This window comes from Artibeus jamaicensis, unplaced genomic scaffold, assembly GCF_021234435.1.
Source record: "Artibeus jamaicensis isolate MK-2021 breed Jamaican fruit bat unplaced genomic scaffold, CSHL_Jam_final contig_465, whole genome shotgun sequence".
Taxonomy (NCBI): Eukaryota; Metazoa; Chordata; class Mammalia; order Chiroptera; family Phyllostomidae; genus Artibeus; species Artibeus jamaicensis.
In genome coordinates this window covers 3,048,472-3,069,002 of record NW_026521843.1, presented here as the reverse complement: position 1 = coordinate 3,069,002, position 20,531 = coordinate 3,048,472, and the positions used below count along the sequence as shown (strand labels likewise).

The following is a 20,531-nucleotide window of genomic DNA, read 5'->3' as shown; positions in this document are numbered from 1 at the left end:
GCTGGGACCACAGGCGTGCCCATCAGCCCGAGCTTCGGTGTGTGTCTGGAAGATACACTTGCCTCCCCAGGTTGTAATGAAGTGGGACCACTTCACTGAAAGCCTTCAGGAGGCCGAACGGAATGTGTTTGTTCCGCGTGGCAGGCCCTCAGTTGCCAATCAGCCTTCTGACTGGTCACAGGTGGACACATTTCAATTCGTGCTCAGCCCCTGGCATGGTGTTTGGTCCGCGGATACGATGAAAAATGTCACCGTTTGTCTCAAGCCCCCTGACGGGGGGGCACTGGCCCTCTTGTGGGTGGGGGCGTACAGACAGAGTAGCTTACTCCTCTCTCCCAGCACCCAGCTCAGCACCCATCTGCGTCTTCACCGTTTCAGGACACAGCCCAGGGCTGCGTCAGGAAGACAGTCTGACTCCCCCACAGATGGGAGAGGGCGAGAGAATCCCGGGGACTCAGAAGGCTCTTGCTTCTGCCTGGACTTGGCGGGGCTGCCAGGGACAGCCGGTCCGGGGGGCCTCACCCCCGGGCGCCACCCTCACCCACACGGAGGAATGTGCCATCTCAGGGCAGCCAAGTCTCAGCGAGTATTTCAGCTGCAGAGAAACCCCCCAGGAACCCTGGACAAAAGCAAAGCATCTACAGATGGAGGCCGCAGGGTCACAGCCGGAAAATGGGGGGCCCAGCAGGCCATGGGGGCGGGAGCCATGGAAGCAGGATGGCTGGGTGAGAGCCCCCCACCGCCAGGTGCCATCCCAGGGACGCTGAGTGCTCAGGGCAGACATGGGACCAGGTGAGGCCGGGGGTGAGAGGACCGCGGTCCAAGTGCTGCCTCACTCGGGGCTCTGGGAGGCGGGAACTCAGATCTGGGCCAGGGTCAGAGGTCATCTCGTCTGAGCAAGATGGGATCATTCTCCTTTCAACCTTCTCTTGTGGGGTCCTCTTCGGGACGCAACAGAGTCTCCAGAAGAGCACATTAAATTCCTGAGATGTACGCAAACAGGCGTAACAGATTGGGGCAGGTTAGGCTCCCAGCAGCTCATGAAAGCCATTGTTAAAATCATAGTATATAAGCCCGTAACTTAAAAAGTTATATTTTAAAAAGTAATACACATCCCCACTTCCTCGTCGCTTTCACTACGTGTCACTGTGACTGACCTACGTTCTAAGTTACTCAGAAGCACTGTATGTGCCTGGAGGGTGGGCCGTGGCGCCCTGCCCTTGGCGCACGCCGGAGGCACGCCCGCAGCCTGCCCAGCCCAGCCCGGACTCCTGGGACTCGGCAGACGGAGAGGCAGGGCTTCTTCCCTGCAGAGGGCTGGCTGTCACACGCTGGCTGGGGATGGGGCCGGGGTGGAAGGACAGCAGCAACACAGGACAGGAAAACCCACCGCAAAAGCCAGTGTGCATCCCAGGCTCCTCGCACGTAAAAGAGTGTCAGCCCTGGAACCAGGTTAAGGGGCCCCACCCCCGACCTGGCACTAGGAACTTCGGCACCACCTCGGGCTCAGTCCTTCCTCTGTAAAGGGGGGGATCATGTCCCAAGGTCAGAGCTGTGGTTAAGGACAAAGGAGCCAATACACATGAAGTGCTCCGCAGAGGGCCCAGGACAAAAACAAGCAATCAGTGTTCCACCACACATCACGTAACGCTTCCCGTCGCTTGAAGGAAACCAGCGCAGCGGCATCCATTGCCAGTGCTGACCGAGGGGTTCGAGTGTCTCTGAAACGTCCTGTGGGAGTCTCGAGTCCACGCCGCCGCCCGGTGACCGGACTCCGCCCGCAGCAGGTGGCGCGCACCGTCAGGTTAACAGTGACCGCGGCATGCGCTGGGGATGGAGCCCGAGGAGGTACTACAGAGGATGGCGTAGTGTCCAACGTGGGCCGATCAGGAACGTGACCGGCTGGGCTGCGGAGCCCACTCCAGTTTCTCCCCACTTTGCGTTTCAAGACCACGGGGGAATTCTTTGGGGAGGCCTGAGAGTCTCATCAGCCAGTCCAGACACATTGCGAGTTCAGGCGCATCGGATCCACCAGAGCCCTCAGCAAGATTTATGGCCCCTTGAGAGGTGTATTGACCACCATAATTGATCTGCTGTCAAGACGACTGCTCCTGACATTAAAGTCAATGGCAATCAATAGCCACTTAATATTTGCCGTCCGACTCCCAGCTACCCCGAGGGAGAGGCTCGAACGCTGGGGTCTGAGCGGCAGCCATGGCCTTTCAGAGCGGCTGGCTTGAGCTCGTGTTGGGGTGGCCCCTGTGTGCCGCCCCGGTACGTGGTGTCCGCTCCTCACCGCCCCCCAAAGTCACGCCCAGGAAAGCCCTCGACCTCCTCCTGTCTCAGGGCTTCTGTGTTTCGCTGAGCCACGAGTGAGAGACGGTTTTAGAAACAAAGGCAGTTAAAGCGAAGGCCAGTAATATCTCTCCCAAAGGTCGACAGCGAAGGGAAGAGGAAGAAAGTCCAGTGGAGGCTGAGCCAAGTGGTGACTGCAGACTTGGCCGGGACTGGCCGATGACTCAAGTCTCCGCTGTCAGGGACTTGGGCTCTGTGTCTGTCCCCTGAATGGGGTGACCTAGGCAACGTGCCCGTCCTAATTCTGGAATCTTATACCATCTCAACACTTTTTTTTTTAAATCCTCACCCGAGAACATTTTTTTCCCATTGCTTTTAGAAAGAGAAAAGAAAGAGAAAAACATTGATTGGTTGCTTCCCATTCGTGCCCGGACTGAGAATCAAACCTGCAACCAGGGCACGTGCCCTGACGGGGAATCAAACCCACAACACTCCGGTTCCAGGACAATGCTCCCACTCCCTGAGCCACACCAGCCAGGGCTCAACGCTCCTGTTTGAGTTCCCCTTCACTTCATTCATTTAAAAATAAAGTTCTGGTAGCTCAAACCCACGTGGCAAACACCCACAGCCGCCGGCCCAGGGGCGTTTCAAGAGACCCAAGTGGATTCGCACAGCCAACCCAAAACAAAAAGTTAGCTTTTGGCTCAGGTTACTTCCACCCCCAAGTTGAGAATGCCAACATTACCAGCAGCTCCGACGTCCCCAGCACGTCCAAGGTGAGGGACTGCATCCTGGAGTAATGGACCCCCAGCTCCCGGTGGATTCCGGAACATTCGATGCAGGTCAGGATGCCCAGGTTGGTGGAGAGCCACGTGGGGTCTGCCGAGAGAACGGAGAGCTTGGGGTTTGCGGCAAGCTGGGGGCAGGGGACAGGACGCTCTCCCGCACGCGAGACAGCTTTCTACCAGGCTTGGACATCATCGAGCCGTCTCAGCTTTTTAAAACAAAAGTGCCCACAGCTGTGACTTCTCTGGGAAAGGGCTTTGAAGTCAAAGCACCAGCCTTATCTTAAGAAAAAGCACCATCACCACTAACCGCCCCTTTAAAGATAAGATCCAAGGAGATCTTAACAGATCCTTCCAGAAGATATTTTTAAACGGGTCCAACACCCCATGAGGTCATTCCTCAAATTATCCCCAAACCCAGCCTCAGGGGAAGAGGAACCTCCCGGCATTTCTTAACTCGCCACTCTGTTTAGGCTGTCGGTTGTTTATAAACGTCGTCATAGAATCGGAATGAAAAAGGCAGCTGGCCACGCCACGGTCTTTCCCACTCTGGAGATTCAGAAAGGCTGCGGCGAGCTCCACGCAGTAGAGGAATACATCCACTCTGCACACTTCTAGAACACTAGCGGCTAAAGTCTACAACGTATGCTCTGTCCACTGGAGACGCAGCCCCTCACGGGCTCTACCAAACCCATAAACCAACACCTCACGTTACAGACTGCGGACAGCGGGACGGACCCGCAGACCGTCCGGATGGTTCCCTCCTTTTCCGGAGAGCAACGCTGGAATCTCACCCCGTGGTGGCTCTTGCAAGGTCCCAGACGAGACAGCGGCTTGGTCACCGCAGACGTCCCAGTGAGGACGGCCGGGGTCAATCCCCGAAGAGCCCCTGCAGCCAGAGCACCAGCTGCATGACCTGGACCTCACCCACCCCCTGCTTCCGTTTTCTTTCCTCAGAGGGCATTGAAATCCTTCTGGCCCCACCAGGCCCCCTTCCACACGAGAGGCAAGCACCCCGCACCCAGCCCCACTGCCGGCACACAGCTCAGGGAGCAGGGCCCAGCTGCCCGGGCCTTCTGTCGGAAGAGAGGGAGGACCGGAGCCCGGGTTTGCTGATGCAGAATGAGGGGGCCCGGGTCACCTGGTGCCCCGCAGTCGCAGCACACGTCGTTGCCCGTCATCCGCTGGACTTCGGAGATGATCTCCTTGGTCAGCTCCTGGACGATGTTGTTCTCCCCGGTGCTGTCGTCCCCCTTGAAGGCGTTGTTCAGCGCCTCCTCCTTGCTGTTCTGCAGTACAGACATCCACCTGCGGGGGCGACAGAGAGGCTGTGAGCCGCCCGGCAGGGGGCGGGCGGGCAGGTGGCCAGGCAAACCCACCTCTGCAGCACTTACACGTGACACTCCTGCTCGTCTTCGGCTTGGAAGTGGTACGTCCGGTCATCTGTGCAGCAAGAGGAGTTCCGTGAGTGTGAGCTCAGACCGGACCCGCGCAGCTCCCCACGGAGGTCCCCAGACTCCGTGCCACAAGGGCACCGTTCAGCACCCCCCGCCCCCGCCCGCCTGTGGCCGGTCACTGTGGCTCTTCAAGCCAAAGGGACAAACCTCCTGGCCCTCCACTCGAGTCGAAGCGACGCAGCTTCTAAAATCAGAGGCTATTCGGTCAAAACCATCATAGCCTTTCAAAAGCTCTCGTTTCCTTTAACTTGCTACAGACTTAGTTCCCAAAGTAATGGCCGAGGCTCTTTGAAAAGTTAAAGCTTTTCCTAAAGCGAGTGTCTCAGGCATTGTCTGGCATTCTTTAAAAAGATTATTATGGTGCCCTGGCTGGTGTGGCTCAGTGGATTGAGTGCCGGCCTGCAAACCAAAGGGTTGCTGGGTCAAGTCCCACTCAAGGCACATGCCTGGGTTGCAGGCCAAGACCCCAGCAGGGGATGCACAAGAGGCAACCACACATTGATGCTTCTTCTCTCCCTCTTTCTCCCTCCCTTCCCCCTCTAACAATAAATAAATAATATTGTAAAATAAATTACAAAGGAGAAAAAGATGATTATGGGAAAGTGTGACTACAAAAGCTATGGGAGTGCAATATCACATACACAGAAGGGCTGCTCGGTAGAAAATCTCACACGTGTGCACGGGGGGCCTCGGCCACACCACCGAGGGTTCTGCTCGTTTGCAGGAGAGGGGGCGGGGTGCCTAACGTGCTAGTCACGCCCCAAATGCAGAACCTTGGTCCCCTCCTGGGAAAGCATCAGAGACCTGAGCTGAGGAATATGTGACAAGAAAACTCATCAATACTCTTCAGAGAAGGTGCTGAGGCTGTGAAGGGCAAGGACAGACTATAGAACAGCTACCAACTTCAGAGACTGAGAAGAAAGAACGGCCGCCCCGTGGGACCCTGGAGAGAATCCTGGACCAGGGAGGGGCCCGTGGGAGCACGGCCGAGCCTGAGTGAGACTCCTGGTCACAGCAGCAGCGCGCGGGCACCAGCGTCCTGGGGCTGATGGCCGTGCACGTGCTGGACGACTGCACTGAGACGGTAGCGTGAGGGGCCTGATCAGGGGCAGGCAGACATTCTCGGGCTGCGGTCAGCCCAAAGCGAGGCAAAAAGGAGCATCGAGTTTAAAAAGGAACAAGGAAGAAGAGAACCCTCAGACACTCTCTCCAGGTGCCAGGGACCAAGACCCTTTTCCAGCAGCTTTAACGAGAGGGAGGAGACAACCACAAGGAGACGGAAGAGCCGGTCAGAACCCTAATGGAAGAGTGGCCAGGGCAGGCCACCTCTCTGCCCGAACCTCTGGCTCCAAAAGGTAGAGAAAGCCACCAACTCACTGTGGGCCCATCCACGCAGGGGACGGGCCTCAATCAATCTTCTCCTGCACCCTCCCTCCCACCAAGGCAGATGGTGAGACGCAGCCCGGGACTCGAACTGGCAGATGGTGAGGTCAGTCTGGGGGTAAGCAGCTGAACAAGACCCTGGAAGGGCTGGCCTGCCACAGGGATGTCCTCCTTGAGAAGTGACAAAGTGTTCTCACTGCAACCCTACGGGGGGGAGGATCATCTTTTGAAAATGAGCCAAGGATGAGAAATGTCTATATGCGGACACACCGCACCCATGGAGGACAGGACAGAGATGAGGGCTTTTTGCGAAGGTAACACTGGACTGGCCAGCTGTGAACAGTGGCCCCAGCCGGAGGGGGCAGGCCCTGCTGGGACCGGAGGCTGGGAACCTCTGCCTGAAGACACCTGTCCTGGGTCAGGCACTGGAGCGAAGGTGCGCAAGGAGTCCCGGCCCGCGTCAGCTTGCCAGAGCATTCACGCGTGGCCAGACTCGCCCAGGACCGGCTCGCACGTCTGCATGAGGCAGCTGCTCACGTTGGGCAGGGGTGAGGCACACACACATCCCCCGCCCTCCCAGCGTCCGGCGTGCAGGTTGGGGACAGCTTCCTGTGGGGTTGTTCATACTCTGATACCACAGGGCCTTGGACTGGGGCTGCCACCAGGGCGCTGGAAGGACGCGTGGTGCCCCCTCCCCATGCGACACAGCTCTGGCCAGCTCCGTGCCGATCAGCGACAGGAGGGCAATGCTCTGCTTATTAGGAACACGGACAGGCCAACCTAGAGCCTTCCTGGGCCCCACAGCCACTGGGAGACAGCAGACTACACAGCACCCAGGTCTCCCCTTATTTAGCCAGAATTCAGACGTGAACACAGAGGCGGGCACACCCGGCACGAACCCGCTTCAAACTGCAGCCAACCCTGCACACTCTCACCGTCTTGCATGAGCAAATGGCCTGACCCAGCGTCCAGGAGAAGGGATGTGAACTGGAGGGCCTTGCTGGGCGGAGTCAGGACATAGGGTTTGAAGCAGGACAAAGTCAATTTTTACTGTACACGTCAGTCTAGAATCTGAAGAATGGAACTAATGACACCCAAACCCTTTCCCAGATCACCTGGCTTAGGGGGGGTCTCCTGGCACTTAGTACAAAGCCTATGGGGCCAGGGAAGTGGGGTATCGAGAGTTAACCACCGGGGCCTGGGTCTCCTGACCTACAACAGCTCGGTGAGGGTGCCCTGAGCTCCAAATTATATAGTACCGTATTTCACTGTGTATAATGCGCACCCCCATCTTCGGGCGCATCACACGCGGGATTATTATGCCCGTGTACAATGTGCATCCTGATTTTCCTCTCAAAAATGTGGGCAAAAGAGTGAACATCATACATGACAAAATACGGTAAATAAGTCCCTGGCCGTCTTCAAAGATGCCGATGGGTACTCGGGGACACAGAGACTTGGGGACACGAGCCAGCACCCTTTTCCCTAACCAGCGGTCAAGACTTTTTTCTCCATAAACGCCGCTCTGTGCTCACATCCCCAGCAACTGCCCTTCGGAAGAGGAGCGGGTCCCTTCCTTCCCCCAAACGGTGACCCTGCCACATAAAACTGGCACCAACACCAGGCCTATCGTTCGATGGCTTCCCACTGTCCTCGTGTGTCCTCCGTCGGGGATGCTGGGTGGCCGGTGGCCCCAGAAGTCTCTGTAGTGCCTCTTGTGCTTGTGCGCCCAACAGAGACACAAATAGAAGCAGAGAGACAAACCCCGTGCCCAGGAAGATGAAGTGACTTCAAAACCGAAAGCCTCGAGGGCTCCGCGGGAGACCGGATTCTCCTGCTTCGCATGTTTCCAACATCACGCAGCTCACAGAAGCCCGGACAACAGGACGGTCCCCTTTTACAAAGAAGTGAGGGGTTTTTGGCCCATGGGCTGATCTAGAATGATCTCCCTGTTTACAAATAGGGCGACTGGGGCTGGGAGCCGAGAGGATGTCCCTCGGCTCACAGAGCCACAAAGCACGCGGAGCCGGCCTCAAAGCCAAGGCCTGGCCCGGCAATTCCGGAGGGAGAGGGAAAGCACAGGCCTCCCGGCAACACAGGCCTTGTTCTTCCAGAGCCACTTCTTTCAAACGCACCCTGTGAAAGGGGACTGCTGCCCTGGAGGACAGTCCAGGGTGACTTCTCTGTGACACAGCGTCGGAGAATAAACTTACGTGAAATGAGGTCGAAACACTTCTTCTCCTCGGGGTTGGTCTTCACTTGGCAGGTTAGCAGGTTGAGCTTCGCCGGAGGTCGGTTCGCCTGTTTGAAAACAAAACCGAGCAAATGGAGACGGTGGGAAGGAATGGAAACCAGAACATGTCCTTCCTCACTAACAGGCGGTGAGGACAGGGTGCCCGGGTTGGCAAAGACAGCTTTCCGACGGCCGAGTGCCTGCAGAAACCCACAATGGGCGCATCACGGAATGTTCTGGAAGCTCCGCTCCACAGAGGACAAGTGCCCTCTCTGTAAGGGACACAGCATGGCCCACATGCTTGTGGCCAGACAGGGGACAAGCGATGCTGGCTTTGAGGTCAATGGTGGTGGCCTCCCTGAGACTCAAGTGCTCCAGGGCTAACGCCCGAGACCTTCGGTCCCGATCCCCGCTGCTGTGCAGGCGGCTGGCGTGGTGACCTGGGTCCCCAGCTCCAGGTCCGGTGGTCTTCTGAGTACTTTTCGGGGCGTAAACACTCACATCCAGGAGAAGCACAAAAATGACAAATAACCTTTCCTATTTCCTGAAGTGAAGACAGATAACAGATTCACAACCTTAAATGCCAACAATCTGTCACCTATATTTCAACAAAACCAACCTCACTCACCTGGGACAACCCCAGGTCACCCCTAGACACACAAGGGTAGCAAGAGGTCACAATGTATGTTCGCCTGGAATGTGTCAAAACGGCTATAATTTCAAAATCCATCCTATGTCGCCCAAAGAGGAAGAGGTGGAGGGTGAGAAGATAATTTCAAAGAAAACTTCTGAATGGCAAAGTGTCTCTCGGAAATGCCTGAGAAATCTCCAAATGTGGCCGGGCTCACCCTCCCCACCTACCAGGCCGTTAACGGAAAGACCACATAAAATGCCTTGGCCTCCGATCGCTGTCACCCCTTCGAGACTTGGAGATCTGATAGACGGGTGGGCAACAGTGGGTTGCAGCTCTGAGTAGGTGGAGCAGTTTATTCTCCTGTTGCTGGTTGTTGTCTTCTTTTCCATACGAACGACTACAAACCTGCTTCTGCCCACCCTGGATTTCCACAGCTCTAAGGAGCCTACATCACCAACACCCTGACACAGGTGCTGGGCCTGCATGAAGCCTGCGTCTCACTGTGACCTCCCGCGACCACACAACTGCATGTGTGTGTTCAGGGGACCTGCTGGGCCTACTTGCAAACTGTGGGAGTCCACTGAGTCTCAGTCCCGGGGCAGTACGGGAGGTTGGTGCCCTTCGGTAATCACAGGAAAACGGTGCCGTCATCGATGTCGGCTGCAGAACAGGGGTGAGTGACGCATCAGAGACCAGCGTCCCCAGGGGCCGGTCGGAGACGCCCAGCTTAGGGAGAATCTCCAGAGGAGCGAGCCCAGGTGCCGCACGCCCCAGATGGGGAATGGAGTCCCGTTTTCGTCCATTTGTGTTTCCCCCACCTCCAGGCCTTTGAGAGTCTGCCGTCTTCTTTCTGCATGACTAATGATCGCTTTAAATATTTTTGGATCGTGTACGAACTGGGAGACGTTTCTTCCAGTTTAACACAGTCCCCAGTCTGCCTGTGTGGATTCAACGCTGTGACCCTGGCAAAGGCCACACCTAAGGAGACCCCTCCTTCCCAGGGACGAGGAGCACAGGTAGCCTGGGCCAACCAGGAACGGCAGCGCAGCATGTTGCTGAGTTCCTTTGGGGCATCATCGCCGATCTTGCCGGGACACGAAGACTTCACTTCCCAAAGGCTGCCAGCTTCCTGGGAAGAAGCTGGTTTTCCTGACGGCGCAGACACGCCTGTGTTTCCTGGACTCCCAGCCCCAACTCACAGCTCAGTGCCAGACCCTGCGCCCGCACCCCTGGTTACGCAGTCCGGTCTCTGAGAAATTACCCCTCCCCCCCACCCCCAATGGTAAATCAGCAAAGTCCAGGAGCTGCTGTCTCAGTTGGCGAGTTATACGGCCAAATCTACACAAACCGAGCAAAAGCACACCCCTCCCTCCTGCTCTCAGCTGCGGTTAAGGCACGTCGCCGCACGCAAAGCCCTGTGCTGCAGCCACACACGGGTGCCAGGACCCTCTGCCTGCCGGGGCGAGCACTGCACATGCGGGAGGGAGGGGCACCAGGCAGGGTACTTCCCCCCCATTCACCAGCTGCTCCCAGCCCCAGTTGGGAGGCAGGATGTGGCAGTAGACAGGGGTGATTCCCTGAGCAGGGTCCCCCCCAAACAGAGCACTTATGAAGTGTGCAAGGCCTGTGACCCGCTGAGCTGTCTGCAGCTAGGGAAGCCCCCTACTGTGGCAGCCCATCAACCCTGGGGCAAAACTGAGGCCCCATGTTTTCTGAATGGCCGCTGGGGCAGCGGAAGGACTCCAAGCAGTTTCTGCCATCAGCAGGGGACCCCCGGCTTTCATTTCTCCTCAGTTTCCACGGAGCCCTGGGTCTCGCAAGACACTTTCATGAAGCAAAGCCACCGAGTGAAGGACTTCAGAGCTGTGAACAGGCCTGAAGTGAAACTGGGTCTTCTTCTAGAAAGCCGTCTCCACAGAGTGGAGTCCTGGGTGTTCAGAGCGGGAAGGGACCCAGCCGTCACCCCGTCCACAGAGAGCTGTGACTAAAAGAACGGGCTTCCCGTGGTCGACACACTCAGACCTACGTCTCCACGGAAACGCGCTCCACTAGGGTCCACACTGTGTGGCCCGGGGGGACTTGGGGACGTCAGTGAGGCCGGTGAGGCAGGACTTTGGAAAAGAGAAATGAGGGAGAGACCTGGTTAATCCGCTAGGCCAAGAGTTCTCTGAAGATGACAGCTGACAGATGCTCGTTCCACTGTGTTTCTCCCCAAAGCGGACTTGCTGAAAATGAAGGGTCCCCCAGGGAACACGAGCCCCGCCGCAGGGTCACCCTTCAAGTTCCTAAGTGCTGGAAGGGCTCCGAGCCACGAGCCCTCTGGAAAGCCTGCAAAGCCTGTACTGCATTCAGCCCAGCGCAGCCTTTCTCTGGGGGACCTGGGGAATGCGGGAGTGGGGGGGGGGGTAGGGGGAGGGGAAGGGAGAAGGGAGGAGGGGTGGGCCCAGGCGTGTCCCCACCACCATCCTGCAGCACCCGGCCTCCTGCCTGGGGACCTGAAGTGCCACCATCGCCAGCATTCTCATCAGCAACAAAACAGCAGCCAATCTCACCTTCGGACACCTGGCCCCGCCACACCAGGGAAGGTGACAGTGTGCCCAATGCCACTGCAGGGAACGCCTGTGCTGTGACTGTGGTCACGACCCCTGGTCTCCCAGAGTGAGATCAGTTGCCGTTTTATTCGGTCGGGTTTTTACAAGGCGAACACCTGGGGCTCGGTTTCCCCGCACGCAGGACAACAAAGGACTGGGTGAGGGCCGGGCCTCCGGTGTCTGTGACAGAAGCCTGGACGGCTCTCCCCTGGGGCTCTGATTCCCAGCGTCCTGACCCTGTCTGCCTTTCCCTGAGCGGAGGAGACGCCGTCCCAAGTGCCACGGTCCATTTCCCAACCATGAGAGCTGGTGAGCAGCGGGCTGGCTTCCTGGGAGTTTATGGAAGTCGCAGGCTCCGAACAAAGAGCGTGCGGCCCGCGGGCTCTTCCTGACTGCTGGGCGTGGAGGTGAGCAGGACCCTGCCCTGCTGGAAACGCAGGAACCGGTGCAGGAGCACCCAAAACGGCAGGAACCCGAACAAGCAGGGAGCGTCTTTAAAGCGCATCCCTGGCTCCCCACGATCCACGCTGGTCCCACCGAGCTGGTCCCTCGCCTCGGCCCCGGCGGAGGCGGGAGTTGCAGGGGTGGTACTTACGGTTCCGTGCGAGATGGTCAGGAAACCATTTTTAACCGAACATTTCCTTTTCTGCCACACTTTCCGGATCCTTAGAGATCAATGGTGGAAAAAAACAAGAGTTTAGAAATTCTGGACGCAGACACAGGTGGACACACACGTCAACGCCGGCCACGCCGCCACGTACCCGTCGCTTTTCTTGTAGAGGCTGCCGCTGCGCTCCGTGCCGTGCTCCTTGTTGCCCTGAGGCTGGTGTAAGCTGTAGGCCGCGCTCTGGCGGAGCTGCGAATCCTAGAAAACGGCCAGGGAGTGTGGGGTTCGGCTCCGTGCAGAACCCCCTCAGTCCGAGAGCAGTGCACATACAGAGGAAATGGATTCCCTGAAAACAGTCTTTTTAAATCAGAGAAACTTCCCCTTCTCACCACCAAAAAAGGGGCACGAATTTCATATCCAAGGACTCCCACATGCCACCCACCGGGCTGGGGAAGGAAATGGCAAAGACCGGTGTCCCCACACTGGCCCAGAGCGAGGCACTGGAAGTTACAAGGTTTGACGTAGTTATGAGCCTCAGGTCCCTGATGACAGCAAGAAGCTCCCGGCAGAGCAAACAAACAAAACAAAACAAAACGAAAACAAAAAGGCCAACATTCCGCCTCTCACTTTAGGAAAACACTTTAGCTCCCTGCCTCAGTCTCCCCCTTGGAAAATACCCAGTAAGGAAGGGAAATGGGGTGAGGTTTGAGTGATGGAACAGGTGTGAACACCTGGTCCAGGGCAGGTACTGACCACAGTCCCTTCCTGACCCCGTCCATCCCAGGAGAAGGGCCATGACCCTGAACCGAACCGCCTGGGGCTCAGGGTGTGCCGCCCACTCGGACAGCTGGGAACTCTGGCCTCTGGCCCCTCGAGGGCAAAGCCCACCAGTGAAACCCGGGCGCCCAGTGGGAGCTCAACTGCACTTAACAGATGGCGGCGCGAGTCCTGAGCGGAGAGGGCGCTGGGAGTTCTGCAGACGTGAAGGAGACAGGCGGGGGCACAACACGGATGTGAGTTCACAGGTGAACCAGGCGGGCGCGAGTCTGCCTCTACCTGTCGTTGGGAAATGCCCCCCCCATCCAGTTCACTTGGTCATGGAACGAACAGAAACACTAGGAAAACCAGCGAACTGCTTGTGATACGGAGTCTGTCGGAGGCGGAGCAGAGCGTGGAGAGGCACCCCAAGAGTCGAGGGCCGGTCTCACCTCCATCACCAAGCCCGTGACTGCCCTTGGGGGACATCGGACAATCGGAGCTGAGCAGGCATGAGGCACCCATGGGGAAGCCTGCGGGGGTGGTGGAGTGGGCGGGGGGCTTTCACAATGAAAGCAAGGGTGGCAGAGAATGAGGGTACAGCACTCACAGCAGGGGGACGTGCGCGGGGGCTTGGAGAGGAAGTGGCAGCTGTGGCCGCCCCCAGGGAATCGAGGACACAGCTAATCTGTGCAGCTTGGATAAAGTGGCCACTGGTACAAAAGACAGAGAGGCTCCAGTCAGGGTCACGGCCACCTGGATCCTGGGCAGTTTTCAAAAAGGTGTTTGGAGCATAAAAGTTGTTAATTTTGATGAAGCCCAACTTACTTACAGTCTCTCTCTGCGGTTTATATGTCACATGTGAGAAAGCGCTGCTCCATCCAAGGTCATAGAGATTTAGACGTACGCTGTCCTCTAAGTGTTTTATAGTTTTAGCTCTTAGGTGTGGCTCTTTGGCCTACTTTGGCGTTTGACAATGGTGTGGGCTAGGGGTCCAGATTCACTCTTTTGCTGTGGCTGTCCACCTGTCACAGCATCCTTTGTTGAAAACACTGTTCTTTCCCTGGCTGGAGTGGCTCAGTGGAGTGAGCGCTGGCCTGCGGACCAAAGGGTCGCTGGTTCAATTCCCAGTCAGAGCACAGGCCTGGGTTGCGGGCTGGGCCCCCAGCTGAGGGTGTGCAAGAGGCAACCGACTGATGTATCTCTTGCACATTGATGTTTCTCTCCCTCTCTTTCTCCCTCCCTTCCCCACTCTCTAACAATAAATAAAATCTTTAAAAAAGGAAGGGAGGAAGGGAGGGAGGGAGGGAAGGAGGGAGGGAGGGAGGGAAGGAGGGAGGGAGGGAGGGAGGGAGGGAGGAAGGAAGGAAGGAAGGAAGGAAGGAAGGAAGGAAACACTGTTCTTTCCTCACTGAACTGTGTTGGCTCCTTTGTTGCAAATCAGTTGACCATGGACGTGAGGGTTTCTTTCTGGACTCTCAATGCTGCTCCACTGCCCGGTGTCCGTCCTGGGCCAGCCCCACACCGCCCAGCTGACCGGAGCTCTGAGCTAGTATCGTCAACACTGCTCTGAAGTCAGAGAGCGTGAGCGGCCCTCCACCCATGTTCCTCGTTGTCAGGGCTGTTCTGGCTACTCTGGGCCCCCTGCATCTGCACTTGGACTTTAAAACCAGCCTGTCGGTTTCTGCAAAGGCAGCTGGGATCCTGATGGGATCTGCCTTCAGCCTGCAGACCGACTGGAAGAACACTGACATCTTCACAATACCGTCTTCCAGAAACACAGGCTGTCTAGAGCTGACTTTTTAAAAAACTCTGAGATATATATACAGGATAACTGCAAAAAGAAACAAACAAAAAAATCTTCATCCGAGAAATCAATAGTGTGCTCAGGCGTCCCATCACTGAACTGACAACGAAGCCTGAACAGACCCCCAAACAGGAGAAGGGTCCTCATTTTCCGTGGGGAGTTCACACAGCGCTTATGCCTCCAGACAACCGAGGCAGACACCAAATGCATCGGAGGCCCCCGTGTCCCCTCCTCTCAGAAGGGCGGGAGATTCGCACTGGAAAAGTGGAGCAAACCCAGCTTCAAACGTCAGGGGAATGAAGATGGTGGAAGGGAAATGGAGAAACTCTGCCCACCTATTTGACCCCGTGAAGGACTAAAAATATGCCTGTCGAAGACCGAACCGCACCGCCAGGCACCCTGTCTGCCGCCTGGGCAGGGAAGGAGCCCTGCACCCGTAAGGGCTCCAGGTCTGTCGGGCACAGGGATCAGAGCTCTTCCCAGGCCCCACAGAGAGGGTGTGAAGGACACCCTGTGCCGGCTGAGTCAGACCCTCGGCCGGAAGCTCAGGAAGAAATGACTGTTTTACTCCTCAGACCATTGATTCAGCGTTGCTTGAATCAATGAGAAATGCAGGCCAATCTGAAGCTGTAAAATTTTAAGCTTATACATGAGAGTAATATGATTTAGCATAAAGTTCAACCTGCTTTAGAACTAATTATTTAAGCATCGTCAAGGTGACTTCTAGGTCACCTGATGAAAATAGCCTTTCTTCACCTGTTTATACCGGTATCTTGAGCAGCGCCCGATCCAATGAAGGGTGGCAAAGGGAGCTGGCCCTTCCCCCTTTCACACCACCGAGACCTGGGTCTAATGGAGTGTAGCCCAAGGGGAAAGAGCCCTAAGCAGCTCTCACACAGACAGGCAGCTGGCCGGGAGGGAAGCGGGGAGGGAGGCCATGCTGCCTGGATTCTCGGACTCCCCGGCACACTCCTGTGTCCCCGGAGAGCCCAGGCCGACCTCAGACTGGAGCGCGTGAGCCTGGAGGGTGGAGGCCGCCTGCGCCTGGGAAGGACGCGGGCTCAGAGGGCGTCCACTGTGTCTCCAGGAAGGTTCTCCTAAGAGAACCCACACAGCCCCTGCCTGTGACGTCCAGACAAGTCCTCGTCCCCCAGGCCCTGTCCAGGCTCTTGTGTGGTCTTAGGAAGTGCTCGCCACCGAATCCTGCCAGGCCAGAGCCGCCCGGGTGCGCCGAATGCCTGGTAGGAACAGGGGTGACGTGGCGTACGCTACACGCATGCAGGTTTCTCATAGTGTCAGAAGTGCCTCCGAGCTCCCTAAGACTCTGGAACTGCATGGAAGAAGTTTTACACCTTATCCGTTCACCTCTCAGAAAGCCCGTGTTTACATGAATCTTGTGGAGAACGGATCATGAAGCTCCTCCGCCCAGGGAGGACCGAGAGGGCCACCTCACTCCCCTCCTCCCAGGGGGGTGTGACAGGGACGTGCACCCCGACCCGGCCAGCTGCTGGATGCTTTGCTGGACACACCAAGCCACAGTCCGAGATCTGAGTTTTCAAGTCTCATTACCACCTGTCCTCCATGTTTCTGGGTAACATTCCTCAAGAGTCTGCCCAACACTAGATGGTGAAGTCACAGAGTATGATGGAAAGTTAACAGACTGGCAGGGGCCAGGCCAGGGTTCAAGAGCATTTGCCTTCTCTCTCTCAGACTCAGGTTGGGGCCGAGGGGCAACACCACCTGTGCTGCGAGGCCTCGTGCGGGTCACTGGTCAGTCACGCTGGTGGGTGGCCGGAAAAGCCCGAGAGCGAGGCGGGAAGGAAGCGCCAGGACAACAGAGCGCACCCCTGGCAGAGAGGGAGGGGGCAGGTGCAGAGGTACACCCGAATCACCCCCAAACTGTCAGCCACTCCGCCCCGGGAGCTGACTGCATGACAGTTCTCATCACACTGCACCTTGTGACTTTCCTGGCCCCACCCCGGGGGCAGGGGCCCTGCAGAGGTGGGAGCTGTGTGCGCTGCCTGGCTCAGTCACCGCTAAGCACACAGTTAGCTGGGTGTGTGGGTCAGTGAGCATGTTCCCGCCAAGGCGGAAGTGAAGGCTGTGCCGGGCCACCCAGGAGCATGGCCGAAGAGGTAGGGAGGCGGACACCTGGCCAGAGGGGGCTGATGGAGGCCAGAGCCGGGCATCAGGTGACCTGTGCAAGCCCTGCCGGAGGAACCAGGGTCCGAGGAGAGTTCAGGGCCGTCATTGCACGGACCTCGGCTACCCGGACAGCACGGCTACCCAGCCACACCCTGCCAGACAAGCACAGTTTACGCGGGGAAGTGAGGCTGAGAGAAAGGGAGGCCCCGCCCCTGAACACTTTGAAGTGGAAAGTCATCTCGTGGAGACCTGCCAGGCCGTCTCCAGGTCCGAACCTGCCCCCGAGGCACAGGGTGGGCTCTCGGCGTCCGAGAGCAGACAGCCGCCGCCAACCGCGGGGTTCAGGCAGGGACTCGCCGGCGCTGCAGTGGGAGGTGCTGGCGCAGAAGGCCACTGCGCTGGGTGCCCGAGAGGTGGGGACGGCGGCGGAAGGCCAGGCAGATGAGGACAATGAACAGCACAATCAGCAGTGTGGAAGGGTTTCGACTCCGAAAAAGGGACCTTTCCCTAATGTTATAACTATGGCGCGTGTATGGGAAGTTCACTCCTCTCTGAGAATTTTCCTAGTAAAATAATGGAAAAGTCAAACTGCGGCATCGTCTCTACAGCCAGCAGCAGCATCAAAAACAAAACACGAACGTGTGTGACTCCGAGGCTCAAGGGGCACCGGGACCCGCAGGGACAGAGTCTCCTTCCCTGAGCACAGCCTCGGGTGACAATGAGGTGACAGCCACGGCCTCTCTCTGGCCAGATGACTGCTCCCTGGAGATTTCCGGGCAGGAGTGGGGAGAGTGACCCCTACCAACCGTGCACGCAACCTCCTCGGGACACGTTCTCTAAGTTTTATGAACTGTAATTATGTGGTTAGAATTTTTATAACACCAAATAAAACCACCAACACCTCAGTTTTCTGGGTCATAGAAGAGAATCCAAAAAGGGGGGACATGAAAGCCTACACAACGGCGCCCCGAATGTCAATTTTCAGTGCCACTGGAGGGGCACACGATGAAATCCCAACCACAAAAATTATTTTAAAATGTATAAGATTTAACTTATACGCATTTGGTGACTACCTGCAACTGTGTCCACAGACTGTCCAGTTCCTGGACTGTCATCTTCAATGCAGAGTGAGATGAACAAGATATGCTGTGTTTTGGAGAATAATTTTGTTTTTACACATTTCCAACCAGGAGACTGGGGAGTTCGGTCTGTGAGTACAAGCGAAAGCGGGGGCAGGAAAGAGGCTGCACTTGACCCCTGTAGTCCGTCTGGGCGGAGGCCCGGCCCACAAAACACACAGCGTACAAACCATAATGACTTCAGGTCTGTACTGGAGAACTTGTTTCCCTTCTTTGCAGAGAAGCCGGAAACCTGGCTTTCTGACCAAGCGCTTCCCAAACCCCCCTATTCTGCAGCCAGACCACACACGGCCCACACACAGCACCCAGTGCTCCCCGGGCCCAGCACCCGCTCTCCCCTGTTACAATCCAGAGCGCTGCTTCCCGGGCACGGCCCTTTCTCTGAGACAGAAGCGCTGCGTACCATCCCAGTGACACACTGGATGACGGCCGCCTTGACGGGGCCAGCTCCCACACCTGGCACCCTGTCTTCCAGTGACAGTTAAGCCACTATTCTCCCCGTACTCCAAGTTCTTTTCTATTTCTTCTTCTGCTTTGCCTCTGAGTCTGGGAACATCAAAGCATCAGGATGTACATTCTCTGGGCCAGGAGGAAGTCAACAGACTGTGTGGGTCATGGCCGGCACTAACACAGAACCTCAGCCCGCCGATCTCTGGCTCAGCTGACCCCTGAACCCTGACCCCTGTTCACCGAGAGCCTGCTCAGTGAGCCACCCGGCCCCACCCCCAATGGCTGAAGGCACCCTCCCCCTGCTCCAGGTGTCACTGGAGAAACGGGGTCTGTGTGCTGGAGGACACAGCCAAGCCATTGGGACAGAACGTGCCCTAGGAACTGAGACCACGGGGGTGGGCTGAGCGGAGACAGCACGCGGAGACCAGCTCAAGGTGGACTGGAGTCCACGGCTGGGTGGGTCAGGGCGGGGGCGGGGCCTGCTTCATCTTCACAAAGAACAGCAGCAAACGGGCCAACAGTAAATGTGGAACATTTCCATTGCACTAGCATCTGTGCATTCAAATGCTTTAGCCTCTAATGGAACCCACTGTTATCGAGAGGAAAGGGATTACATAAAATATGCTCTAGTTAATAGACACATGGAAGAAAGCATGCAAAAATTCTCCAATTTATTAAAATACTGAACTACTTACTCTCCTAGACTTCGGTCACAAAAGGTAAATGCATTTGGGAGAGAAACAACAATATTCAGTTATAGTACAGGAACTTCAGACAAACCAGAGCAGACCAATTACCAACAGCCAAGCTGATGCTCTGCTAAGCAGCTTAATAGGGTTATTTATCTAAAGTCCACAAGTGATACATTTAGACACATCGCTTTATTGATAAGGAAGTGGACTTCTGTTGAATTTCCACATTATCATGTCCGCATTGCAGCAAACGTATCCTAACATTACAGGAGACATTTACTTCTTAAAGCACGAAGTATCACTATAAATGCGAAAGCACACAGAGGGGCGATTCTCTGGAAGGCATGGCCAGAGAACCAGGTTTTCTGCCCAAGAGAACAGGTGGTGAGAGAATCTAGCTCCTCACGTTCAACTGAACACGAGCCCAGGGGTGGAAGGCTCAGGGCCCCCCCTTACCTGCTGATGCCCAGGTGGGCAGCGTCCACATCTACCAGGTGGGGTAACCAAAGTTCAGGGGGAAAAAGCAGTGGCACAACTATAGGGCGTCTGTCTGATGGAGATGCTGAGAGCTCCTCATCCAGGGACCGGTGGGGCGGGAAGGGTGACTCACGGCCGTGGAGGCCGGGCCCACAGTGAATGCCCCCTCCCCCTGACGGGCAGGGAGGTCGCCTTCCTCAGTCCCAAAGCCCCCGGACAAAGGGTCAAACAGCCCGCTTCACAATTAAATCCACTCACCTCCTTCTGTTCGACCTGCAACGCTGACTTCAGAATATCGCGGAGCTGGATCAGCTGCCTTCTCTCTTCATCCTGGGCCTGTTTGATCTTTCAAAACAAAAGGAAGACAGAGAGGCAGGCATGAGGTCACAGGCCATTCCCACATCGACAGGACACCCGTCCCTCGATAGACAAACCCCGCCCCCCCAGCTTGAGACACAGGACAGGAGCATGGACCCCGGACTCCGTGGGGCCCTGCCATGCTGTCAGTGTACGGGCCACCCAGAGGGTATAATCACAAGATTATACAGAAGCAACAAGGACGTGAAAGAGTTTGTGGCATAAAAACTGTTTCATGTGGGGGAGATAAATGGTGACAGATACATGAATAATGATGACGACAGACCTGTTCCTACACTGACGTGGCAGGGGGCTACTCACTGTGTGGAGATCTGTCGAAAGTGTTTCGATGGAAGGCTTGAGGTTTTCGACGGCTTTCAGCCCGTCCTGGAAGAAACTAGGAGGAAAAGAGCCGCAACACACATATCAGAGACAATGGTTTCGTTATGAGAGATGGAGAGACACGTCTTTGAGGGATAGGGACTGAAATCATTATGTCATTCCTGGGGGGAAAGACGGGATGAACCGAACCCGAAACTATCACTAGAGTCGCACGACACTCAAAACTATGAGACACGAGTGGGAGGGAACAGCAATGAGCCGAAAGATCGGCGATTTTCCCCCGCCCATCACGAGCCCCGAGTTCTCCGTTTATAACAGCAAAGAGGATTTCACTGACGAGGGCAGCAGAGGCCTTGGTTCAGGACTGGGAGACTCCAAGGC

General features: G+C 56.6%; 1 protein-coding gene across 2 annotated transcripts in view; it reads right to left on the bottom strand.

Moving 5' to 3' along the window:
• The window catches only part of ASAP2 (ArfGAP with SH3 domain, ankyrin repeat and PH domain 2), a 127,338-nt gene that overhangs the window by 23,613 nt on the left and 83,194 nt on the right, over positions 1-20,531 (bottom strand). For both annotated transcript variants that reach the window (XM_037151709.2, XM_037151710.2), the window contains exons 8-15: positions 20,130-20,205; positions 19,710-19,796; positions 12,140-12,243; positions 11,974-12,043; positions 8,134-8,221; positions 4,475-4,523; positions 4,222-4,388; positions 3,041-3,174 (exon numbers count right to left, since the gene is read on the bottom strand). In XM_037151709.2, the coding sequence (XP_037007604.2) occupies positions 3,041-3,174; positions 4,222-4,388; positions 4,475-4,523; positions 8,134-8,221; positions 11,974-12,043; positions 12,140-12,243; positions 19,710-19,796; positions 20,130-20,205 (775 nt within the window). The remainder of the gene's footprint in view (positions 1-3,040; positions 3,175-4,221; positions 4,389-4,474; positions 4,524-8,133; positions 8,222-11,973; positions 12,044-12,139; positions 12,244-19,709; positions 19,797-20,129; positions 20,206-20,531) is intronic.